Source organism: Phyllostomus discolor, chromosome X, assembly GCF_004126475.2.
Source record: "Phyllostomus discolor isolate MPI-MPIP mPhyDis1 chromosome X, mPhyDis1.pri.v3, whole genome shotgun sequence".
Lineage (NCBI taxonomy): Eukaryota > Metazoa > Chordata > Mammalia > Chiroptera > Phyllostomidae > Phyllostomus > Phyllostomus discolor.
In genome coordinates this window covers 6,734,877-6,760,460 of record NC_050198.1, presented here as the reverse complement: position 1 = coordinate 6,760,460, position 25,584 = coordinate 6,734,877, and the positions used below count along the sequence as shown (strand labels likewise).

Below are 25,584 nucleotides of genomic sequence, written 5' to 3'. Positions count from 1 at the left end.
TTTCTGCTTTTTAGGTGGGGGTTACTATTTTTTCTGTCAATTCCTAAGCTTGGTCATAAATCAAAACGTATTGCAAATTTCATCATAAAAGGAATATACAGGCTGTATATAAAGATAAATGATATCATTTCACTTGACTCTTGACCAATAGGACTGAAAACGGGAAGTATTCTGGAAACATTTATCATTTCGGTGATACCACTAAATCTTCATCCAGTTAAGATTTAGTAGCATCATTGAAATGGCAGCTGTCTCCAGATGTTCACCTAGTTAAATGTTTTCTATTTCTAGACTTTCTAAAATAAAAATATTCTGCCTGCCAAACATTGAAGTGGATTATAAGGAAGACAAATGAAGGGTTTTGCTGATATTAACTGATTTAATTTATTTGAAATCAAAATAAAACTGCTTTCAGACTGATTAGAATTTTGTTAACATTTTATATTAAAGTATATTCCACAGACATCTATAGAAATGGCACACGTATGATTCATTTCAGAAATAAAACTTACAGTGATAGAAGAAAAGGCTTTTGCTCATGTATACCACAAGATTTGTTTTAGGTAACTGTAATCTGAATTAAAATTTCAGTCCCATAAGATTCTAAAGTAACCATGGCATGAGAAAAAAAATATACTAAATGGCTAAATGGCATTTATGCTTTTTTCAAAGGTGGAACTGGGAGGGAACAGAGTAGCCTGGTCATTCAACATACATTTAGTCCTTAATAACACTTGGATATATTTATTTAGCTCCAGTTCCTGGTTAAAATGACTGAGCAGCTGTCCGTGACCTCCCGCCCCCATCCCTGCCCCTTGCCAGCTGTCCTCCCAAATTAACACAATAGTGAGAAGCCAGACAATGTGAATATGGGCATTGGTAGAAGGTCGCAGTGACCCTTGAAGACTGTGAAAAGTTGAGGCTCCCAGAGCCAGGACCTTGCCCCACCCTGGTGGGCTTGCTGTCTGTCTCCTTACTATATAGGCTGGGGCTCCCCAGGGGCTCCCACTCTGTTTCTACACAGCTCATCAAAGGGGATGCCTTTCTCTGTCAACATCTCCTAAACTGATACATCCCCCAAAGCATCTGTTTTGGTTGTCTATTAAACAGAGAAGTACATTTTTAAAGCTGTGCAAGTACACTTGAAGATTTTCTTTCATTCAATCAATAAATATTAATGAAACTGTCAGGCAGTATGCTAGTCAATGAGGGTGGAGGAAAAGATAAAGGGCCTCACAACCTTGTGAGAGAGAAATGCAGGCAAAGAATCAGCACCATGTGGCCTGTGTCATGTTAGAGGTCTAACCAAGGAACCATGGGTGGGACAGGGGAGGAAACACTTCAATTCATCTGGGTGGGCAGGGAAGACATCACACTGCAGAAGACCCCACAGTAGAATCTTAAAAGGGACAGGGCCAAGCTATGCAAGCAGGGAAAAGAGTGAGTTTTAGGGCACAGGAGGGGGTGGCCCCTGTGAGTCCCACAGGCTGGGCACGAGAGAAGAAAGAGGAACAGCCAAAAAGGATGGCCGGGCTTGGGAATGGAAAGCCTGGAATGCTGTCCTAGGGAATTCAGATTTTGTCCTGATGCTAACGGGAAGCTGCCAGAGGACTCTCAGCAGGTGAGAGATAGAGAACTGCAGGTGGGGTGGTGGGCAATGAGTTGCCTTGCTCTATTTTTTTTCCTATAGCATTTATTCCATTTTATTTCTCAAGATAATTATTACATTTAATAGTGCTCTCTTTCCATGAGGATGTGAGCTCTGTGAGGGTGATGAGCTTCAACTGTCATGTTCACTGCCATGTTCTAAACTGGAACAGTCTTAGATCCACAGGTGACATCAATAAGTATTTTATCACTTAATTGAATCAATGAGTGGTATGGTCAGAATATGGCTTCAGAAAGGTCATTCCAGACACTATTTTGATGACCTTGAAAATAGGAAGACTACTCAAAGAACCTAAGTCAGAAGCCTAGATGACTTGAAACAAGACTAGAAGCTGGGAGAAGTGTTGGAAGACAACAGTAGGTGAGTTACATGGACCTGAAGCCAGGGCAGTGAAATGTAGTGAGGGGTGTGGGCAGGAGATGCAGTGAGGGGCAGAGGAGAGAGGACCCTGTTGGGTGTCGGCGGCCAGGCTTACCTCGGTAGAAGCTGCCAACTCTCCTCGGAACGGGATCATTGTACAGATGTCTATTTTCTTTGGGGGCAGTGCCATCATCAGAGTGGGGATCATGATATGCTCCACCCTGAGAGGAAACAGGTTTATATAAAAGTAAATGGCCTGTGAACTTAGAATAGCACCTCATTGATCTATAATTTACTCCAGGATTTTTTAAAGAGAAAACTCAGAATTATGGTATGAAGGAAACTACTTTATAAGCCAGTTCAAATTATTTGTGGGAGATTAGGTATGGATAAATTTTAAAAGATAGGCTAGGGTGGGCAGGAGTGGGGAGGAAATGGAGACAACTATACTTGAACAATAATAAAAAAGTAATTAAAAAAGGAAAATAAAAAAAATGAAAGATACGCTGTAATGATGTCAAATGACCAATCTTTACAGAAAAGTTGTATCATATAAGGTAGCAACTCTGGATAATGCAGACCTCAGATTTCTGCCGCGCATGGAATGAAGGGTTGCCTTCTCTGGAGGGTTCTTTAACAGAAGATCTTGCCACAGTCATCTCTGGAGGGTGCTGTTCCCCAGGCTGGAAGTCAAATATAAAAGGATTTATAAGAGTGTCCTTATAAATGATGAAAATCACCTAAATTGCCATGGGCTTTATTTGGTATAACCAGTACCTTAACCGACTAAAAGAGAAAATGTTAGTGGGTTAAAACAAAAATTGTCCCATAAAAGACTGAGTCATCTGATGAATGTAAAATAAATCAAACAAGTGTCACACAGATGGAAAGTGAAATTCTCATTAAAGTTAAGGCCATCAGGGAATGAATTACTCTGAAAATAGTTCAATTAATTATTAAAAACAAAAAAAAAATGATCTTCCCATTATCTAGATAGTCATGGTTCTGCGCAGCACTCTAATTACAGATTCTATTAGTTAATCTAAAATTTATCTAGAAGATTTTAGGCTGAGTTCTCCAAAAAGAACTGTGTAGATCCAAAACTATTTTTCATGAAGGATTATATGGCATATTCAGATGAAAACTAAAGTTCTTCAGCTATATAGAGGAATAGAATAACTAGTCTTAATAAATTCTGTCTTAAAACTTCTCTAACTACTGTATTTTATGCACTTAAGTTTACTCCTGCATCTTCTGTAGGATAACAGTACTTATATTTCATATATTTTCTTTTCTTTTAAAAGATTTTATTTATTTCTTTTTAGACAGAGGGGAAGGGAGAAAGAGAGGGACAGAAACATCAGTGGGTGGTTGCCTCTTGTGTGCCCCCTACTGGGGACCTGGCCCACAACCTAGGCATGTGCCCTGACTGGGAATCAAGCCAACGACCCTTTGGTTCCCAGGCCACTGCTCAATCCACCAAGCCACACCAGCCAGGGCTCATGCATTTTCTTAACCATTATTATGACACTGCTCATCTCGGGAGACACTACCTATTTCTGTCAAGGAAATGATTCACAAGCTAAGAGCAGCATGGGTCCACAATGGTGTTCAATGAGGGAAAAGGCAGCATTTTCTACCCTTAGGAAAAAAAAAAAGATTAAGGGACAAAATTACCAAGCCAATAAGAGGAGTCAGCTGTATTGCATATTATCTTGAGCCTTATGTGGTGTCACAAAAACATTTTATTTAAAATTTCAAACCTGAGTCTCTTTGTCTTTCTCCCCATCAGTCCCCAATGTACTATATGAAAGGATTCTAGGCAGGAAATCATCCAATGTAGCCTTTCTTCTTTCTACTCTATGACAAGATCTCAGATGAATTTTATCACCTGTATTGTTCACAAAGGCTTCTAAAAAAGCAGTTTAGAAAACAAATGCTTTACATCTCACCTAAACTCTCAAATGATAGTGCCAGTCCAGTCTCCTTAACTCCTGAAGGTAGCCACAACACTTTGCAAGAAAGTGATTCCCCTCACTTATTCACATGAGGCTTTAGTTACTTGTCAAGCAGTCTGCTGTCTCTGTGCCTTTAAATTTGTACTGTCTTGCAGCTTGGCAACTGGACATCCTAAACTGGACTTAACATCCTGTAACAGTATGGGTCTGTGCTTAACCCACAGTAACTTTATAATTAGTCTATTTCTACCATGTTCACAAAAGTCTTTTTTCTGGAACTCTCAAAGCGCTAGTCCACTTGTCCTTTTTTCTAAGTTAAAGCTTTTTGTTTGTCCTACTTCTCTGTTTACACTTCACTTAGTGCTGGCATACTTTACCTGGGATTGACCTTATTGTCTATGTGCCCCTGCCAGGCTCTAGAGATCTCTGTGAGCACTAGAGGTTCTCTCCTCTCTAGAAGGACTCCTTCGGGGCTCCTCTAACCACTGCTCTGACTCCAGTCATGGCTTCTCCTGCCCCTCCCCTCACCTGGGCGCCAGACAGTCTTTCCAACCTCGTGGAGAACACCTCTGCTTAAAGGCTCAGGGTCACTTCAAGTTCAACATGTCAGCATGATATAGTACAATGAGTGCCGGCTGGGGACCTGGACATTGCCTCATGATCTAGTTGGGTAAACTTGGGCAACTCAGCCGACTTCTTGGAGCCTCAGCGTGCTCATCTGTTGAATTCAGTGTCTTCAAAAGTCCTCTTTTGTACTCTGAAAAAGAGCTCCTAGAAAAGCGACCTTGAAGGCTTTCTTTTTCCTATATTCAGTCCTTCAATTCACAAGCCCTGTTCTTTCCACTGCTGAGGGACCTTTAAAACCCACTCTTCCCCTGCTTTCCCACTGGCACTGACAGTCCAGAACATTCTCTCCTCATCTCATCCTTGGATTATTACAAAAACCACTCCAAATCCTGCATTTCCATTCCAGCAAGGTGGAACAAGTTGTAATCCCTGTGGCATACCATGCTATTTAATGTCTTTTTTACCCTCCTCCTCCTTGCAATGTTCTTTTCTGCCCTTCCACCAAACCTCTTTTCTGATGTTGACTTCATTTTCTTTCCATAGTTAAGTCCTAGGAGTCTCTGCTCAGATACCACCTCCCCTGGGAGCCTTCCACAAGCCACTGCCCAACTGTGCCACCCCTTTGTCCCTAAGGCACGCACACCTCTAGACAGCACAGGCATGCAGCCAAACAGTATTATAATGAGCTATACATTGGCAAGTGTGCGACCTTCACCCCAGCCCACACACTCCAAGAGGGCAGGAAGCACATCTTTTTCATCTTTCTAATTAGAGCCTATCATGGTGTCTAATTCAGTACATGACTGAACACATCTTCATTCTTTAGCCTTCCAAAACCTCTCTCTACATCCTAGCTCACAGCCAGACCTTTAGTTGCCCCTAAAGTCATTTCTGACTGCTCCTGCTCACAATGCTCTCTTCCCTGTTCTCAAGTTCTATTTATACTGAGTGCCACAGGAATGTGGTTCCTAATTAATTCATTGTTATCATGTATAATTTAATCTTCCCTGAGAGAAGATAAGTTTCTCAAAGGCAAGAACCTGAGAATACCCAGCATAGAGGTATTCCATGTCCAAAGAACAGCCCTCACCACAGAAGCAGTAACAGCAACTAAAATTTGGCGCTTACTCTGTGCCGAGCACTGGGCACAGTGCTTTATACACTGTCTTTAATCCTAACAACAACACTTAGATGAGGAATCTGGGGCACAGAGAGCTTGTATCACTCTCCCAGATTCACAGTGAGAAGCACACAGCGGAACTGGAATACAAACCCAGGTCTGCCTGGCTTCCTGGCTGAGCTCTTGGCTACTTTGCTATACCTACTGCACTGCTCGTCACTGCCAATCCCCTCTACCCTGCACTTATCTTGCTAAGCCTCCTATGACATTTTCCATCCATATTTTCTAAAGTTCTTATACAAGCAGATGAACTTATTTTCATAGCCTCTAAAAGGGGAGGACTTTCCCTACATGAAACTCTTCTCCTTCTCACATTGACTTTTCTCCACCTTCATTTCTTTGATGCAGGTGAGTGTTTAATATCACAAAAATGTAATTCTTAAAAAAAAAATGCTTTCCCTGGCTGGTGTAGCTCAGTGGATTGAGCGTGGGCTGCGAACCAAAGTGTCGCAGGTTCGATTCCCAGTCAGGGTACATGCCTGGGTTGCAGGCCATGACCCCCAGCAACCGCACATTCATGTTTCTCTCTCTCTCTCTCTCTCTCCCCCCCTCCCTTCCCTCTCTAAAAATGAATAAATGAAATTTTTAAAAAAATGTTTTGTTGCAAGAACGCTGCTGCTTTTAAACAGATCGGTGTCAGGCCCTGGCTGGGTGGCTCAGGTGGTTGGAGCGTTGTCCCATGCACCAAAAGGTTGCAGGTTTGATCCCTCGGTCAGGACACATGCCTAGGTTGTGGGTTCATCCCTGGTTGGGGTGCACATGAGAGGAGACTGATCAATATTTCTCTCTCACATTGATGTTTCTCTCCTTCTGTCTCTCTTCTTCTCTCTCTCAAATCAATAACATAAAATATCCTAGGTGAGGATTAAAAAAAGATAAACAGATGTGTCAGTTCTAGAGTCTGAAGATCAATTAAGATGGAGGAAGTATTATGCAAAAAACATTGCCCTGAGATTTAAAAACAATCCAAGACTAAATATTAACATTTGTCCTGGCCCAATGTTAAATTTCTCCATAGTTCTAGATAAATTTAAAACTTTTCAGTTTGGTTAAGATATTGAGTAAGGTCTTAGTAAAGGGTATGATTTAAGCAAAAGTGGTCTGGAGTGATTAGAGAAAAATCCCCATAAACTGACACTAAATTTTAAGAAAATGAAAAACACACCCACATATAGTCAATGAACTCTACAATAAAAGAAAATAGGATGCTCTCAACAAAATATGCCAAAAAGGAACATCTGATAAAACAGATTTCTAAAAAGCTTTTTGAGGTCTGAGTACTCAATAATTGGCTTACATAAATTTTTTTTTTAACAGATTGGTCCTTCAAGTACTGTGTCCCTAAATGCATCCTATCAAGAAAATACAGCCTCCTATAGTAGGGAAAATTGCAGACTGACCCTATTCACCCCTCCACCATCTCCCCATGGTGAGCCAACACATCTGGTTAAGGCTCTTAGCTGTACCTGAGGTGATAAGAGCTGCAGGCTGTTGGCTCTGGCTGCCATCCCTTGTCCTACGCTCAAGCTTCCGTCCAAGCCTTTGGCTCTCACTTTGTCCCGGGTCACATACATGGAATGCCTATGTGGACGCTGCTGGGAGGAGAAGGGGCTAGTGTAGCCCAGTCCATAAGAAAAGGATTCATGAGGGGCAGACAGAGAATGAGAATGGCTGCTGTCCACGTGCTCTGGCAGCTTCAACTCGTCCATGGTTTTTGAATGTCTGGCTGTGGTTCTGCGTGAGTCGAGAGTGCCCTCACTTCGGTTATTTCTCCCCGAGGGGCTGAGCAAAGTTCTTGTGTCACTGTGCCTGGTGGGTGTTGGGCTGGTGGGAGAGTTCAAGTCCAAGCAGCTGGATGGGAAGTACCTACTGGTACTGGACTCTGTAATTGGGGCCCTGGCTTCGGAAAGGTTGCTTACAGATTTGGAGTCACTCAATGCCCCGTGGCTTTTGGCCTTGGTCCGGTAGGATGGACTCCGAGAGGACTGGGGAATGGTGTCAATGTAGCTGTGCCGAGTCTGCTTTTCACTGGGCTGCAGTGTCCCAGCTTTGCTCTGAGAGCTTTCCATAAATGAGTGCCGGTTCTGCTGTGATCTGGTGCTCGACTTGAGGTACTTTGTGCCTGGGCCTTCCGAAGGCTTTGGGTCAATATTGAAATCAAACTCTGACTTTGACTTGGCTTCTTTCGGGCTGAGAAGGTGTGGTATATTGTTGTTGGTAAGATCTTTGCTCGTGGACCCAGGCTGGCTGCTTGCTTGGTAGGTTTTGGTGTGCATGGGACTAAGAGTAGCTCCAGCAAGGTTTCCATTTAGGAAGCTTTCATTGGCAGGGAGAGGTTCGTCAGCCCGGGGCAGACCCACACTTAGGTTCTGGATGTCCTTGCTGTTCGACCTGTGGTGAGACTGCAAAGCAGCACTTTTGCTGGCTTGGCTTCTATGTTAAAAACAAACCAAAAAATGTACATCAGTTTTCCTTAATAGCAAATACACACAAAGTTTTATTAAAAAAAAAAAAGAAGAAATACCTAAAACACTTCAAAGACTAAAAATATTAAATCTCTCAAACTAGGGTCAACAAATAACAACTAACCAATAGCAGTAAGTGCCTTAGATCAAGTCACTCTGCAACAAAGCACTGGTCCTGATGAAATGATTTGCGCATCCTTAAGAGCTCAGCTAACTTGCTGCCTATACAGTTTCTAACTGATAGTCTGGGGAAACATACTTTTGCCATGTTGCTGCTCATATGAGTGTTGGTTACAGAACGCCCAGTAAGAAGGTGAGAGGTAAGCTACAGAAAAACTCTTTATCTTTTGTCTGCTTGAATGTCAGAAGGCAACATTTACACTTGAAGGTCACTGGGTTTCTTGAGCTATGTTTTTATTTGCCAAACTCAAGAGCCTGCCTCAGAGGTATACACTGACAGCATACACATACAGACACCAGTGTCTCTTTTGTCTTTAGCCTGTATCATCAAAGAATGAGAATTCTCACAATGTACTCAATAAAAGAAAAATGACACTCTAAAAAGAAATGTAAGCTGCCTGGTGACGTTTGTTGGAAAACATGATGATTAATATTTATGTTTTAGAGAAGCGGCAATTGTTGGGGTACTTCAGACACTTCTTTGTACACGCAATAAGAATCTGTCTCTAACTGGACCACAAAGATGTAAAGAGTTCATTCCTCTCCAAAAGACACATTTTCTTCTCTTCTTCATTTCACATGTCATTATTCCAAACTGACTGAGGCCTTCTTTAGGATTTAAAGCTTCACTTCCTACTTGTTTCAAAACATAAATTATAAATCTGGAGGAAAATCTTGTCCTATATATGAAAGCTGAAAATGATATCACAGCAAGATCATTTTGTTCTATTGTAATTAAAGGATCAAACTGTAGCTACAGATAGGTAAGAACATTTTTAAGTAATAAATAATTCCCTTTTACTATGCATTCAGGAAATTTTACTGCAAATATTGTTACTGCTAAAGACGGTTTGATTTGGGAAGAGTTCTGTTTCCATCACACACTAATTGGAAGGAGAGTCACACTTTTTTCCCCTGTAGAATGGTAATCTGTGAAACCATGCCTTCCCATTTTCTCTAAGAACCCACTTGCTCAGGCATCAAAGGTCAGGGCCCTTTCCCTCTCCTCTTACTGTTCAGAGTGTTACCAGGTATATCTGATGTCTAGCAAGCCTGCACTAGTGTGGAAGGCCCCATCTTCCAAATGCACTCACTATTCTCTCACAGTTGGGTTACAAGAATTTCAGCAGTAAATAAGGTCACTCAGATAAAAGCTAACTAAATGGCAGATCCCAGACCTAGAATGAAATTCCAAAGAAAGGCAAGTTTCGCTTTCTGTTAAATGATGTCAACAGAGTCTATTCCCAGTCAATAACAGACAGTCTCCAGAGTCGTTTGTCAATTTTTATCTTGGTAACTAGAATATCTTTGCAACTTTCCAAAACCCCAAATGATGACAGACAAATAGTCTCACCCATAAGTACATATGATTAAGTGTGTTGGTTATTCTCTATTTGCCCAACCTCCAAGCCATTCACCACTCCTCTCTGCCCCGGCCTGGGCCTCAGGAGCCTGTAGACTGTGTCACCCAGGCTCCCTTGCCATCTAACTCCCAGTTGGGCTTAGCAGTGCAAAGGGTGGGGGCTGTCTTCCCTGTTCCTCCCTAGCATCAGCACCCTGACTCGGACCATAGCTGTGTCCCTCTGGATTATAGCTCCCACAGGGTGGCTCCTTCTGCCTGGCTCCCCTGGGCTCTCATAACCCTATTTCCTCCCCTTTCTCCTCCAGGCCTAGAAAGAGTAATAGCAGAAATAACACATGCAAATATTGTGAAATGTCTGAAGCTCCAGCCAAAAAAGGATAGAGAAAAGTGAAGGCAGCTGCTAGAGTTTTTGAAACACTTAGAAACACTGCTCTCAATGAGGAGCACAAACAAACCTACATGTGAAGGACATACTCATAACAATCAATGTAGGATACACTTTCTAATGAGAAAAGGGACACTATAAAGTTAGTTAAGGTAGAAGCATTTGTCAGAGTTAGGTTTTCCACAAATGTATTACGATTCTAAATTGCTATCCTGAAAGGTTCTGCCTTGCTATTAACCTGAAGGCACTGAGCTTTGTACATAATTTCTACATGGAGAGGGCATCAAATTGTCTTCAAATTGGAGCCCTGTCAAGCACAGCAATAAAAAAACTGCTTTGAAAATTCCATCTCTTTGATACATAATTGTAAGGAAACTGTGTTAAATGGACAACCACTGAAGTGAATGTAATATACACATATAAACCCCTTTTTATTGTTGTTCAATTATCGGTGTCCCCATTTTTCAATATATGGATGCACTCACAGATCTAAAAAGTACTAGATCTTGAGCTTTCAAAATTCCATTACATTAAGAATAGTTATTCGACATGGAGAGAAAATTGGGGGAAAATAAGAAAATTTATACTTAAAAAGCTTCATATTAAGAATTATTGTTTTCTATTTCTCTTCTAATAGTACATGAGAGAAACTATTTCCTATCTCCCACAGACTAAGCAACACCAGACGACAAGATCAGCTTCTTGGGAGAGGAAGGAAGACAGGGCCTGTGACAATCATTCTGCTCTCCTGTAAATGCAACTAACAAAACCACGGAATGGCAGTTCTGGAGAGAGAAGGTGACTGCGTGGTCCAATCCCGTGTGAGTCTCCCCATCCCCAGAAATAGAGGGACTTTTTAAAAAGATTATGCTGAAAATTGTATTTAAAAATTTTTAAATCACTGTCTTCCAAACTGACTTTACTATTTTCATATTCTTATTCTTATGAAAACAAACAAACAAACAAACCCTGTCAAATATTACTTAAAATATAAGAGCAACAAAAACACGAGATCCTTCTATAGAGCCAGACCTACTTGGTTCAGTTGCAAAGACTGTCCTAGGTACCTTCCCACCCACGTGGGTTTGGTTTCCTCTTCTCCCTCCAGAAATCTCTTTGCTCTAACTTGCCCTTCTTCCCTAGGTATATATAACCTCTGGGTCCCATTTACACAGAATCTTCTGGCTCATGAGGCTAGAACCCCTCTTTGTTGTTAACCCATGCTACCATTCCCAGGGAATGCATAGGTTTCCATAATATAGTTGTTAAAGATGAGAAAGTCTGTAAGACCCACACAACTCTTAAATTGTGGTTCTGAATCACGTAATAAGCATAACGAAGATATTTTTGAATAAAGAGGGCTTTCCTTCTTATCTCTAATTGCATCATTTAAGCACCCACCTCCTCCACCTACTTGTAAGACCAACACTGCATCTGCATTTCCTTAAAAGGGCATATTTACCTGTTAGACAAAGTGCTGCTTTCCACATGGTAAGGTTTTCTTTTTGCTGACCTTGAAGGGGAGCGATCCAAAAGTCTCTGGGTTTGAAATGCAGGGTGATTCAAACACTGTTCTGTCAAGTATCTTTCAGCTGGGTCCAACTTCAATAAATTCTTAGGAAATAAAGTTAGGATTGGAAAGAACGTTACAACATCAAATTTAATCTGCCTTAAAAACCTTATTTTTTTAAAATAATACCTAGCAAACACAGTTCAGTCCAAAACACTTAAAAAAAGACTATCTAAATCATCCAAAATCTTACTGTTGCTGGCATCTGGGGATATGCCCTCCCAGCCCCTTTTTGAATATCACACATAATATTTTCTGGCTCATATTATACACTTAAGTTTTGTATCCTGCACTTTTCACTTACTAATCAAAAACATTATGTACAGCATCATTCCACCATTTTAAATATTTTTGGAATACGTATATATTCACATGAAAGAATACACATTCTTCATCTCTCTCCTCTCCCCCTCTCTGGAGGCAGCCCATGTTAGCAGTTTCTTGTGTATCCTTCCATAGATACTGTGTATATACCTCTATCTGCTCCTTTTATTCCACCCAAAGAGTAGCATATACACAATGGTCTGTGCTTAGTTTTCTTTCCACTAGACATCAGATCTTATGAGATCATTTCATATCAGTAAAGATTTTCAAGTCTATGGATGGACCTTAGGTTTTTCTTTTTTAGCAATTCCCTAATGATAACATTTCAGTTGTTTCCCTTCTTTTATTATGAACAATGTTGCAACAAAAAACTTCACAATATGTTTTTAAATGACTATATAGAAGTTTGTAGTATGAATATACCATGATTTATTTAACCAATCTCCATCGCTTCTCGGCCTTTTGGCTAAGATCAAGTGTAGTATTTAACCAATCTCCTATATTTAGATGGCTGTCGATTTTTACTATGATAATTAATACTGTGACGAACACCTGAAATCTTTGCATACATCCACGATCCCTTTCACAGGACAAACTCCTAAACATGGAACTGGTAGGTATGCTAACATTTAAGGATTATTTTCTGTGTGTTGCCAAACTACCCCCCTAGGAAGTTTGTCTCAAATGATACTGCTCTCAGCAACTGAGAGTCTACCAATTTTTTGGCACCTTCATCGACAATAGGTATTACCCTTTTTAGTACTTGTAAATTAGATATTTTAAATATGGCATCTCATACTTATTTTAATTTATATCTTTGATTACTATCGAGGTTGAAGATCCCTATCATATATTGAAACATTCCTTTTGGGTCAGAATCAGGAAACCGAAGCCACTGTTTACATGCAAATGGATTTATATTCACGCTGACTCAGATACAACTGTAAAATTATCTCACTTCTTTCTTTTTCCTTATTAGAAAACAAAAACTGTGGAGGCATATAAAATGATTTTGGTCTCACAGGCAGTTAAAACAGTTAACATCGAAACAGTTTCAACTGCATGATACTGGTTTAAACAAAGGAAAGTTAGTCTCTGAGTAGTATTTTAAATTAGAAGTACACATCACCTTTCAGAAGCCAAATATCCACTAGCATTAAAGTGCTATTTTAATGTATTTAAGATTATCAACAGTAGAAATTACTATGCATACACACAAAGACCTATTTTACATTTATGAATATAGCTGTTAATTTTCAAATTAATTGGAAGGATGAGGTCATAATGAGGAAAGCATAAAACAATTTTTTAACTAAAATAGAACCCATATAATCAGTGCAGCTATTCTTTAAGTTATTAGGGGCTTGGATTAATTCTGGAGACTTGAATCCCCAATAACATGGCTGATATATATAAACAGATGCAGAATGAAATGGCCATTTTAGGTACTTACATACAGACAAAATGATCAAATCTGCTTTTAGGAAATGGCAGAGACACAGGGTGTCAAACTCACTTTTACTGGGGGTCACATCAGTCTTGCAGTTGCCTTCAAAGGGCTGAATGTAATTTCAACACCTTAACAGTTAAGGAGTAGCTACATTTATATAGTCCTAAAATTATTTCAGCCCTTTGAAGGCAACCATGAGGCTGCTGTGGCCCCTGGTGCAAATTAGTTTGACACCCCTGGCATAGAGAATATATTACTCTTTTAAAAGATTTTATTTATTTACTGTTAGAGAGAGGGGAAGGGAGGGAGAGAGGTAGAGAAACATCAATGTGTGAGAGATACATTGATCGGTTGCCTCTTGCATGCCCCCAACTAGAGACCTGGCCCACAAACCAGGCACATGCCCTGACTGGGAATTGAACCAGTGACCTTTCAGTTCCCAGACCAGCACTCAGTACACTGAGCCACACCAGCCAGGGTGAGAATATATTTCTTCACGAAAGGGTAAATGGTACTATTTATTTTTCAAATTCATCTTCAACAATAACTAAAAGACAAAAGGACTAATCCTATTTATATTAATATTCAATCATAAAAAGGCAATAATAGCCCTGGCTGGTTTGGCTCAGTGGGTTGAGAGCCGGACTGAGAACCAAAGGGTTGCTGGTTCGATTCCCAGTCAGGGTACATGCCTGGGTTGCAGGCCAGGTCCCCCATTAGGGGGCACTTGAGAGGCAACCATTAAAAAAAAAAGGAAAAAAAGGCAATATTACTCTTTGGTGACAAGTCAGAATCACAGTTTCCAGGAGTAGGGGCAGGTGGAGTATAGAGTCTGAGAGGGGATCATAATATTCTATACCTCAGTTTGGGTGGGGTTACATAGATAGGCTTACATTATAAAAAGTAACTGCGATATATACATACTTTGTATACCTTATGAATATATATTTCAATAAAAGTTTTTTAATGTTCAGGAAATTTGAGGGTAAATATATTAAATAAATAGGAATTGGACTGCTTAACTTCCAAACTTGTATAAATGCAGAAAGATTCAGGTTATCTTTGTACTTTTAGCTGTGCTAGATTTTACTAGGTACCACCACACTGATGCTTGGTAATTACATTTGGTGACAATTTAACACAGAAAGTTTAATTATTTTTAGCTAAAAAAAGACAATGCAGAAAACATGAAATAGCATTTAATTCAGTTCTTCTATTTTATTCTATTTACATTTTTAAAGTTACCAAATAATTAAGACCCTGATAAATAAATATTGACTGAAAGAACATATTGATAAAACCCAACTGATTTAAGAGATAATTTATGTTTAATTAAGCTGAAAGAGTCTTGGGGTTCTTTTTTTTAATAGCATCTCTCAAACTGTGTTCAGAAGAACACTAGTGCTATGGAGTTTTATTTTTTAAAAAGTATTCAGTATGTAATTAAATTAAGGAAATGTTGGGTGAGACAGAATTGCTTCTTTGCTGTGGGGTTTCTGAAAGACTTTCTAGGTTAATGAATATTGAGAATGTCTATGAAAGGTTTTATGGTACATGGCCTTCCCCAAAGGCCATGCTCTCTTCCCCACCCCTGTCCCCACGCCTATTTACAGTGTTCCTTGGCACACAGATTACCATCGTTTAAAGCACAGCAAAGTTCTGAGGGCACTGCTCCGCAATTTGCAACTGTGCTAAGTATGCCTTTAAAGTCCCTATGCACAGTGTAACCACCTCTAATTTTAATGGTTGTCTGAATGGGCATAAAATAAACCTGATCCATTAACAACTGTTTTTTGAAGGTCTACTATTAAAAAAAAAAACAACAACAATAGCACTTGCTTATGTACTGGCTGGCTGTACTAAAAGCTGAAGAAATATGAATAAATGAGCAAAAAAAAAAAAAAAAAGCCCAAACCCAGTTGTTACTCAAGGGGCTGACTCTGTCTACTAGGGAAGAAAAACATGAATAAAAAACGGTGAGATCATTTTCAGCACTCCAGACAAGGAAGATGTTCTGCATGGGGACACACTCAGCCACAGTAGTAGAAGTGGGGTCAATTATCTGTGTCAAAAGAAGAGCCAGAAAGAGCCAAGTCTTGGGGAGAAGAGGCCAAATTTAAAAAGGAGCAGAATTAGGTTCACTGGTAAAATAACCTTATGGGAGGCCTTAAATATCATGCAAAAACTGTTAGAATCTCTTTTCTTTCAACATTCATTTTAAGATTTGTTTTAAAACCTTATACCTGAGCAGCTCTTGAGTACTGAGTAAATTTAATTATTTCTTATTATTTATATTTAGATTGTCATTATTCTGTCAATTTTAGGAATATAATTTAGGTATCTCACAGTCCTGCTTAGATGGAATGTTACAATACCAGATACTGCTAATATTTTCAATAAATTCCATGCCTTTTAACATGATATAATCCCCCATTATTCACTATTATACATCTAATAACAAAACACTTAATTCATAAAAGCAGGCTATGGTCACAATTAAGACACAAGAGAACCCACAAACCAAAAGAAGTTTCATATGACATCAATTTGTCCCACCTTCATTAGGTCCAGTAACACGCTGTTTAAAATTCCAAGATATCTTCTTTCCAATGACTGAGGGTGGTTAACAGCTGGAAACTGGAAGAACAACATGACAGGTGTGTTGTTAGCACATGGGGAAGATATGTGTGTGCACGCACTGTCATTGCTGTAGAAGGTGGCAGACAAATGGAAGTTATTGCCCTAGTACCAATCAATTCAAATTTATTTCACATGTATATTACTTTTGGTGTCTATGTATTTGAAGTATGGATTAATAGAATTGGGTGTTAAATAACAGGAAAACTCACAGGTGAAAGGTGATACTTAAATCTTGTTAGATAACACTGAAGCACGCAAAACAAACCAAAATATAAAAATTTGATACTGTATGATATAGTATTGCCTTCTTATATAGATAATTCAGTTATAATACAGTTTATACAGAACTTCTCTGCTTATACAGACCATTGTTGTCTTTTTTACAACAAGGTATCATGTACTCCTGAAAATTAGAGAAGTAACAAAAGAAAAAGACAGAGGCCAGTACCTGAAAGGCCGCAGAGGTACAATAGAAATAATGAATTCAGACACATTCTATTATTGCTTTTAATATACACTTTTGATCACGTTTTCAATTTCTTCCTTTATGTAAGTTGGAACAGAAGGCAAACAGGCTCCTAAATTAACAAATGTATTTTTAAATAAAATGAAGGGAAGAGGTCAAGCTTATTTAGATGTTCTGTCCTTCCCTCTGTCAACTCATATTTCACAGTATCTAAGCGGATGATAAAGTATTAGCCCAACTCCATGAACTCCCTCCCAGTGGGAGGGCTATTTTGCTTTCAATATATATTTTCTTTATACCTACATAAGCACATTTCAAAGTACTGAAATGCCTAAGCATGCTAAGCAAGTAGATGGGAAGATTGGTTGTGTGGGAAACTTCAAACAAGGCATTTAGGAGTGATTATGACCTCATCCCTCACTGTGCCGGGCAGGGCAGGAGAGAGAATATGGGTAAGACCTAAACCTTGCACTCAAGCACTCTTCAGTCGTGTGGGAAAGGAATCAGTACTGAACTGCACAGCCATAAATTCCACGTGGAGCTCACAGAAAGGAGAGACCAAGGTGGTTTGCAGCTGTAGAACAAAGAATCCATAGCTAATATTTGAAAGATAAGAAAAATGTAAGGATGGAGAAAAGTAGAGCAGCATCTTGTACATAAAGGAAGTAGAAGAAATGCCATGAACTTAATTAACACAGATACAAAGGCAATAACCGAACATTGATTTCTGAGGAAAGCGATGCTACGTGAGGCATTTTAGCAATTATCATTCTTTTTATTTTAGAAATGTGGGAAGTGATGATCAGAAAGTTCAAATTAACTTGTATGAGACAAGTAACATAATTAAAAAGCAATAAGAACTAGTACTTTGCTCCCAAGTCTGTGGTCCAAACCCACACTCTTTCCAAACCTAGGCACTTCTCAGAGAGATGTAGAGGTTCTTTGGGTGTTATCAGAGCATTAATTATTGGCCCAAAGAGAGAGATGGATACCTGTCTTGCTGTGATAAAAGACTATGCTGGTACATCTTAATGATACTTTGCTTATGAGGTCTATCTTATGTTACCAGATACTCCTTCCTTTTTCCCCTTCAGAGTAACATTTCTTTGATAAGAAATGCTGAAAGTCAAAAGATATTAGAAATATCATGATAAAAAATAACCAAGCAAACTCTTAGCTTAAAAAAATTTTATGTGCTTTTGAATGAAAACTACCCTTCTAATAATTCAACAAATAAGCAAAACTCAAGCACAGAAGTTTAAAGCATATCCCATTCAATGGGTCTTTCTTTTTCCTTCCCTCCCTTATTTCTTTCCCTTCCTCCTTTCCTTCTTCCTCCCTCTCTCCCTTCCTTTTCTTTCCTCCTTCCCTCCCTCCTTACTGAGCACTTACTATGTCTCAGGCACTGCTCTGGGCATCTTGCATACAACATTTAATCTTCACAACAACCCCATCAGGTGGAACTCCTATTATCATTGTTTTATATGTGAAGAAACAGAGGCACAAGAAACTTGTCTAGTCATTTAGTAAATATGGAACCAGGCTTTGAACCCCACAGTCTTAACTCCATAGTCTATGCCCTATACTATGGGAGAACAATTGTTACTTTTTCAAAATAATGTGCACACCATTAAAACAACATCTTGGTCATTTTCCAATCTCTATACAACTAAAGCAAAATACAAATAACACCAGGCTAGTTACTGGTGAGTCCATGTTTCACAGCTCTTGCAGGTCACATGACCTATGTGCTTAGCTACCTGTTTCAAACATTCTCAGGTAAAATGATAAAGGAAGACTGTCCCTCAAAAGATGCTGTTAACCCCCCAAATAGATTAAACTAATTTAGCTAAAACACCATAAAATCTTAAAGACTAAAATGTAAAAACATTAAGGTCTATAAAAACCAAAGTGTCATGGAAGGAGCAATTTTTCTGAAGGATATTTGTAAGCAGTGTTGTCATGTGCTCTCTAGCACTTTGCAGATAACACTGTTCAGTGAGCGAGTCTGGAACAAATAGGACCAAAGACAAATGAGGAAAAGATGGCCTTCATGTGACCTATCCAATCCAAATGCCACTTATTCTTCAATATCCATTTCAAATTTCAAATTCTACATAAATCATTGCCTAGGGAATGCAGCCAACTATGATTTCTAACTCTCCAGAATGTTTCGCACTCTCATGGTCTCAACCACATTGAGATGTATTAGAAAATGTTAGTACAATGTAGGAAAGAATGCAGCATTTTATTATACACCATGCTTAATTATAAACTGTATTGCTTTCTAATTATTTCATGCACAAACATTTTAACTCTTCAGCTAGTTTTGTAAGTTATTAAGGCCGGATACCATGACAGATTTGTTTACGCTCTCTTCAGGGAATCTAGCACAAGAGCCTCTTCAACCAGGCAAAGAACAAGGCAGCCAGCAGGCAAAAGCTTGAGGATCTAGATGTTAGAGTTAAAATCCTGAAGTCAAATATTCAATCATTTAATGCTATTCAACCCAGTAGGCACTATTCTAGGTGTACTGCAAATACAATGGTGAACATGACAGCTCCCTTCCTCAAGGAATTTATTACTGGTCCAGTGAGGATACATACTTGCAAACTGGCTAAAGAGACTGCAGTGAGTGAGTCCTGCCAGAGAAATGATCAAAGTGCTACAGGAGCACAGAAGGAGGGGTCATCAGTTCCCTTGGAGGAGTCTAAAACGGCTTTACTTGGGGGAGGACATTTGACATGAGTCTAGGGGAGGGAGAAGGAAGAGCTTTCCAGGAGTGGGGTGAGCACTGCGAGCATTATAGAAATGAAAATACAGCACTACGGAAGCAACATGTCAAGGAAATGGTGAGGAGGTCAATGTGGCTGCAGAGGCAAAGGGACGGGAAAGGTAGGAGATGAAGCTGGAGGGCTAGGAGCCATGGGTTCTTACTGCTGCCCCAAGGGAGTTTAAACATAACCAGCAATCCTGTAGGGGCTTTTAAACATAAAGGAGATGAAATTAAATTTGAGGTTTGAGGGAGAGCATTCTAAAGGCAATGTGAAAAGACTGAAGTGACTAGAGGAAGTTGGAGTGATCAGTTTGGGAGCAGCTGTCAAATAGTTTAGGTAAAAGGTGTAAGAGTGAAAGTAGTATTAGAGATGGACAGAAAGGAAACATACTTGAACTTATGTGCTGACAACACAGATTGGGTCACATGCTCAGTGATGTTGGAAATACACCGATAAAACCTGATTTCTGCCCTTGGGGAGCTTATATTCTAGGGGTTGAGAACTAGATAAATAATTAACAATAAAACAAACAAAATAATTACATACTATGGTAAGTGCTCTGATGGGGAGAAAAGGGTGCTATGGAAGACAATACAATAGAAAGAAGGTGGCGGTAGTATGTTGGGGGGTCAGAGAGAGGGGGCACTCTTGGAGCCGAAATTTACAAAATGAGAAGGGGTTGCACAAGGGGAAGTGCCTTTACTGAAAGGAGGCACAAGTCTCAAATTCAGGAAATTAGAAAAACCTTGGAATGTTTATGAAAATCAAAGACAAAGAAAAGCAAGTGTGGTGAGAGTCTGGAGAGGGAAGGGAATGCAGAGCAGTGTGCACAGAGGTCAGGGAGCTAGAAGGGCTTGGATCAGGCGAGGTATCATAAGCTATGGGAAGGAGTTTGGATGTATTCTCAGTAAAACAGGAATTCATGAATTATGAATAACTTTGTATCTGAATAGGTTTTTTTTCTGTTAGACTGAGGGTAACTCCTACCCAATCTCATACCTTTAGCATCTAGCATGACAAATGCTTAATAACAATTGTTGAACTACATGCATCCTAATTTATGGTCATAATTTGGCTAATTGTTGGCTTACATAATCACAAATAAAAGGAGAAAAGAGAAACTTGCTGGAGGTAACAGACTTGGAAGAGAGAGAGAAAACAGGAAGGAAATGAGAGAGAAACTCTGCACTTCCATTCACTCCTTCCTTTCACATTCAAGAGTGGGTGCTATGTTGGACACTCATGTGTGAGGAGGGGTGCTCTTCAAAGTGAAGTAAACTGAAGTCCAGCAAGTCAATGGAAGAAACAATGTGCTTTGCAAATGTCAAGAAAACATGTTTTGAGAATTATGTACTTAAGAGAAAGAAAAGAAGTGGTGGTGAGCTTATTTTATAGTTCCCTACAATGGCCACTGCCAATTGGCATACTGGCCCGAACAGGGTAGTTGACAACTAAAAATATAGCTTTGTGGGTAGATGAAAGAAAGAAAGAGCCTATAACTGGCCACTCTCATGAGGTGTTTTTTGCAAGCTGGTTGTCTCTCATTTGGAGAAAGTTTATATATATATATGAATGAATAAATAAATATATAAAAGATTTTATTTATTTACTTCCAGAGAGACAGGAAAAGAGGGAGAAAGAGAGGGGGAGAAACATCAATCAGTTGAAAAACATTGATGTGTGAGAGATACATTAATTGGTTGCCTCTTGTACACCCCCAACCAGGGACCTGACCCGCAACCCAGACACATGCCCTGACTGGGAATCAAACCAGCAACCTTTTGGCTCACAGGACTGGTGCTTAGTTCACTGAGTCACACCAGCCAGCGCAAAAATTTATATTTTAAGACCCTTTTTAATATATTCTCTGAAAAGTTTTGTACAAAGTTAGCAAGTGTAGAAAAGGTTTGCCAAGGCAATGTGCTAGTGTGAAAAGAAGATGATGTTTCACTGTCAACAGACGAACAAGAAATAGCCACTAGAACAGCACATTTAAATTTGTAAAATGTTAAAAATTCATAATCTTCCTCAAATCACTACAAATGTTTGCTCAAATAAGCAACAACTATTTATGAATTTGGGGATGCTTAATATATTGGATAAAGAAACATTCTGAGATAACCAAAGTTTAGAATATAATAGTACACACACTAGAAAAGACTTTGAAAAACTGGAATGTGCAAATTAGGAAAAACATAAGCAGCTCATACTTTCCAATTCAGACCACTTTTTAAAATTCACAAATACTATATAAAATTCAAAAATAAAATATTATAATAGGGACGATAAACACTGTAATGAGAAAGGGAATAGCTATGCATTTCCATTGTGTAATGAACAATACCACTGTACTGATTCCATTTTGGTTTTTAGCAAAGCCTCTTACCCGGAGCCCATGGAAACGAGGATTACTGTAGAAGAGCTTCATCTGCTCAGACGGTAGTGGTCCTAGCACCTTCTGAATAGTAAAAAGTTGGTCAATTTCGCTTTCTCCAGGAAATAAAGGCTGTCCGTCGCTAAGCTCCCCAAGAATGCAGCCCACTGACCACATATCTACGGACTTTCCATAGGGAGCTCTGAAAAGCAAAGGGGGAGATTATCTTGGCAACTGAAGAAATGCATTTCAATAATTTCCAACTTATTTTGAACAGATTCACGATTTAAAGTACATTTATGTATTTAAGGAATTAAAAAGTGCCATGTGGAAAAAAGGGAGGCTATAAAAATAGGAACTATGGATATTCAAGTAAAAATTCAGAACACAAGTGAATAAATCTATGCTAATAAAACCATCAATTTAATAACAACTTAGCATACATTAAGTTGAAATCTATTCACATTCGGGTATATTTGGGACATAAACACCTCAATAAACCTAAACACAGTGCACATGTCTGATTAACACCTCACTTGGGGAATAAAATGTTCCTAAGAAATTTATGTTCTAGGTCAGCAATTGTCAACTCATGGTAGACATAAACTAATTACAAAATTCTGTGGCAAACCAAAAATATATATTTTTGCTGACCTGACAAAAATAGGTATAATTTTGATGGATTTACACAAAATAATAATAATTACCTACCACATTGCTCCATGTGACTTTTTAAAAAATCAGGTACCTATATTTGTATATAAGGATGTCTTATACCACAAATTAACCAATCAGACACAATCTAATTATGTGATGTGACCAATAAGAAGCAACTCTATTATATAACCTATATGTTCATGGTTCAAGGCAGGGCATTCACACCAGATGGCTATTGTTATATTGGCTATTGTCATTTTTTTATTTGACAGTCTCAGGGAAAAGAGGTCAGTGCCCCTGACTAAATAGTCAAGCACACTGTATGTTTTAAAAATCACTGTTCTAGGTAATTATCCTTTAGCTCTCTAAATGTCAAAAAGTTAAACCTTATCCATTTTTTTGAGTTCAGTCTACTAAAATTGTACTACTGACTTATGTGTCTTCTTAAAGAACAAGCACTGAATATTATTTAACCTTTGACTGCACAGTCACAATTGCTAATAGCTAAGATGGGGCTAAACTCTATTGTATTATTTACTTGAATCTATTTGTACTCTATACATGAGGCTTTATGATAGCTATTCCCCTCAAAGCATTTCCCCCCATTATTTAGGGTTTAGCTCTCTTGTAGGATGAGTTTATTGTTATTAATAAATGGAGGCTATACACAAGAATCTAGGTATCGCCAAAACACCATTAGATGTATACCCCAATATCTAATGCCTTAAGTTAAATTATATATAGTAGGTTAAATAAGAAACTGTATTTTCTTTAGTTTCAAACATAAATAATCTTAGCTTTAAAAAGGGAAAGCCAAAATGAAATATCTGAAAAAATGGAATAACATTCTACAATACTATAATGGTATAGTAGTGATACAAAACTTTTAACAAATATTCCAAATTAAAGCACTGTTAACACTATACAGAATACATTTCTAGGACAATAAATCACTGAACAATAAGTCAATATTTTATCTCATTTCCTTTCCATAAAAAACCTAAGAACCATATTAGGAAACTCCATGTAGTTTTGGGGGTTTTTTTGGTAGGTTGTTGGCGAGGGAAGGATACTGGTCTTTCTTTATACCTATGACAGAGAAAACTTGGGCTAGAAGGAGAAACCTATGAAAAATCTCCACATGCCCAGAAAATCTCTATATGCTCACTCCAACGTTATTTTTCTTCTGTCAACTGATTTGAATAATTTATACAGCTGGAACTATTTTGAATGTTAAAGACAAAGTCTTGAGAATGTACAAAAATGTAATTATTAATCTTAATCAAATATCAACTGATATCAATGGAATTTTTACACAAATAACATGGTTCTTCAACTAGTATTGATACTTGCAATTATTAATTAGCAATATTCAATTTGGATCAAATTATTTGGAGTCCTCATCTACTTTGGGTGCCTTCCACACATCACTAAAGTTCTCTCATAGGTATTATTAGGCAGCAAATACTCTCTAAAGTTTTGCAATAGGACTGTCCTCAGAATTATCTTGTTGGGGCCAACTGACACACAAAACCATATTATAACGAGTCCTACCATACTTGAATCCTCAGATGAGGGTCTATGAATGATCTAATTTATATTCATTTCTTCTTTGGCAAATAATGTCCAGTAAATTCAAATTACAATCCCGCCCAGAAGAAATGGACTATGCATCCCAGTGAGTTCACAGAGGTCCATAACCTCTGTGGACATCCACATTCTTAATGTCAAAGATTATTCACGAAGGTGGCAACAGTGATTCCCCCCCATTTCCATACATCTCCCACATTGTAATGGGACCCTACCACTCCTCCCATCAAGAGGTGAAGTTCATTTCTCCATCCCTTGAATCAGGACCTGGCCATATAATGTGCTTTGGTCCATGAGGCAAAAGACATATAAACAGAGGCTTGAAAACTACTTTTGGTTTAGGGCTTGCCCTAATGCTGCAGGAAGTTTTTCTGTTATTACACAAAGAAATTTGGATTAGCTTATTGGAGGACGAGTCTCCATTGGATACAGATGGTCTGTCCCGGCTAAAGCCCCATAAACCAACCAGCTCAGATGACCCACAAACTGACTGTAGCTGCATTAGCAACTCCAATTAAGAACAACAGAAGAACCACCTGGCTGAACTCAAGTTGATGACTCCCTCAAATCACTGGCACTCAGAATCATAAGCAAATAAAATGGTGTTTGGTTTTATGCCATTAAGTTTTGGGGTGATTTGTTACATTGGAATAGGTAACTGGTATTTAATTAACTGACATTCTTATGTTCCATAGATGATCCCAGAGCTAATAATACAGGATCAGCAGATATGCAGATGTCATTCCATGTGGATAAAGTAACTCACCCAAGTAAGAGTTCTGGGGACCGATACCACCTGGTGGCCACATACTCTGTATAGTTAGCATTATTGCCTTCTGATAGATTCCGAGCAAAACCTGAAAAACAGCAAAGTCCAAAGGTGTAACTTTGAAAAAGAAATAATTTCTTGTTGGCAAAATATTTCAATGCTAGCAATATTTTAAAGGAACATCAAAAGAACACAACGACTGGTATTGATCAGCTGTTTATTAATAGTGCCCTTGTTATTTTTAAAAAATATATTTTATTGATTATGCTATTACAGTTGTCTCATTTCCCCCCCTTCATTCCCCTCCACCCTGCACACCCCCTCCCACCCACATTCCCCCTCTTTACTTCACGTTCATGTGTCATAAGTTCTTTAACTTCTACATTTCCCGTACTATTCTTGCCCTCCCCCTATTTTCTACCTACCGTCTATGCTACTTACTCTCTGTACCTTTTCCCCCTCTCTCCTCCTCCCACTCCCCTGTTGCTAACTCTCCATGTGATCTCCATTTCTGTGGTTCTGTTCCTGTTCTAGTTGTTTGCTTAGTTTGCTTTAGGTGTGGTGGTTAATTTATTGTGAGTTTGCTGTTATTTTACTGTTCATATCTTTTTATCTTCTTTTTCTTAGATAAATCTAAAATAAGGGTTTGGTGATGATGAACTCCTTGAACTTGACCTTATCTGGGAAGCACTTTATCTGCCCTTCCATTCTAAATGAAAGCTTTGCTGGATAGAGCAATCTTGGATGGAGGTCCTTGCCTTTCATGACTTGAAATACTTCTTTCCAGCCCCTTCTTGCCTGCAAGGTCACTTTTGAGAAATCAGCTGACAGTCTTATTCA

The 25,584-nt window shown here is 38.8% G+C and overlaps 1 protein-coding gene and 1 pseudogene across 4 annotated transcripts in view; one reads left to right on the top strand and one right to left on the bottom strand.

Annotated features, from left to right (window-relative positions):
• Window positions 1-25,584, bottom strand: part of CDKL5 (cyclin dependent kinase like 5) — a 171,775-nt gene that overhangs the window by 39,832 nt on the left and 106,359 nt on the right. For all 4 annotated transcript variants that reach the window (XM_036017173.1, XM_036017172.1, XM_036017171.1 and 1 more), the window contains exons 8-14: window positions 24,742-24,832; window positions 21,741-21,930; window positions 16,028-16,108; window positions 11,590-11,741; window positions 7,201-8,167; window positions 2,611-2,712; window positions 2,145-2,250 (exon numbers count right to left, since the gene is read on the bottom strand). In XM_036017173.1, the coding sequence (XP_035873066.1) occupies window positions 2,145-2,250; window positions 2,611-2,712; window positions 7,201-8,167; window positions 11,590-11,741; window positions 16,028-16,108; window positions 21,741-21,930; window positions 24,742-24,832 (1,689 nt within the window). The remainder of the gene's footprint in view (window positions 1-2,144; window positions 2,251-2,610; window positions 2,713-7,200; window positions 8,168-11,589; window positions 11,742-16,027; window positions 16,109-21,740; window positions 21,931-24,741; window positions 24,833-25,584) is intronic.
• LOC114505926 lies at window positions 12,468-12,584 on the top strand (annotated as a pseudogene).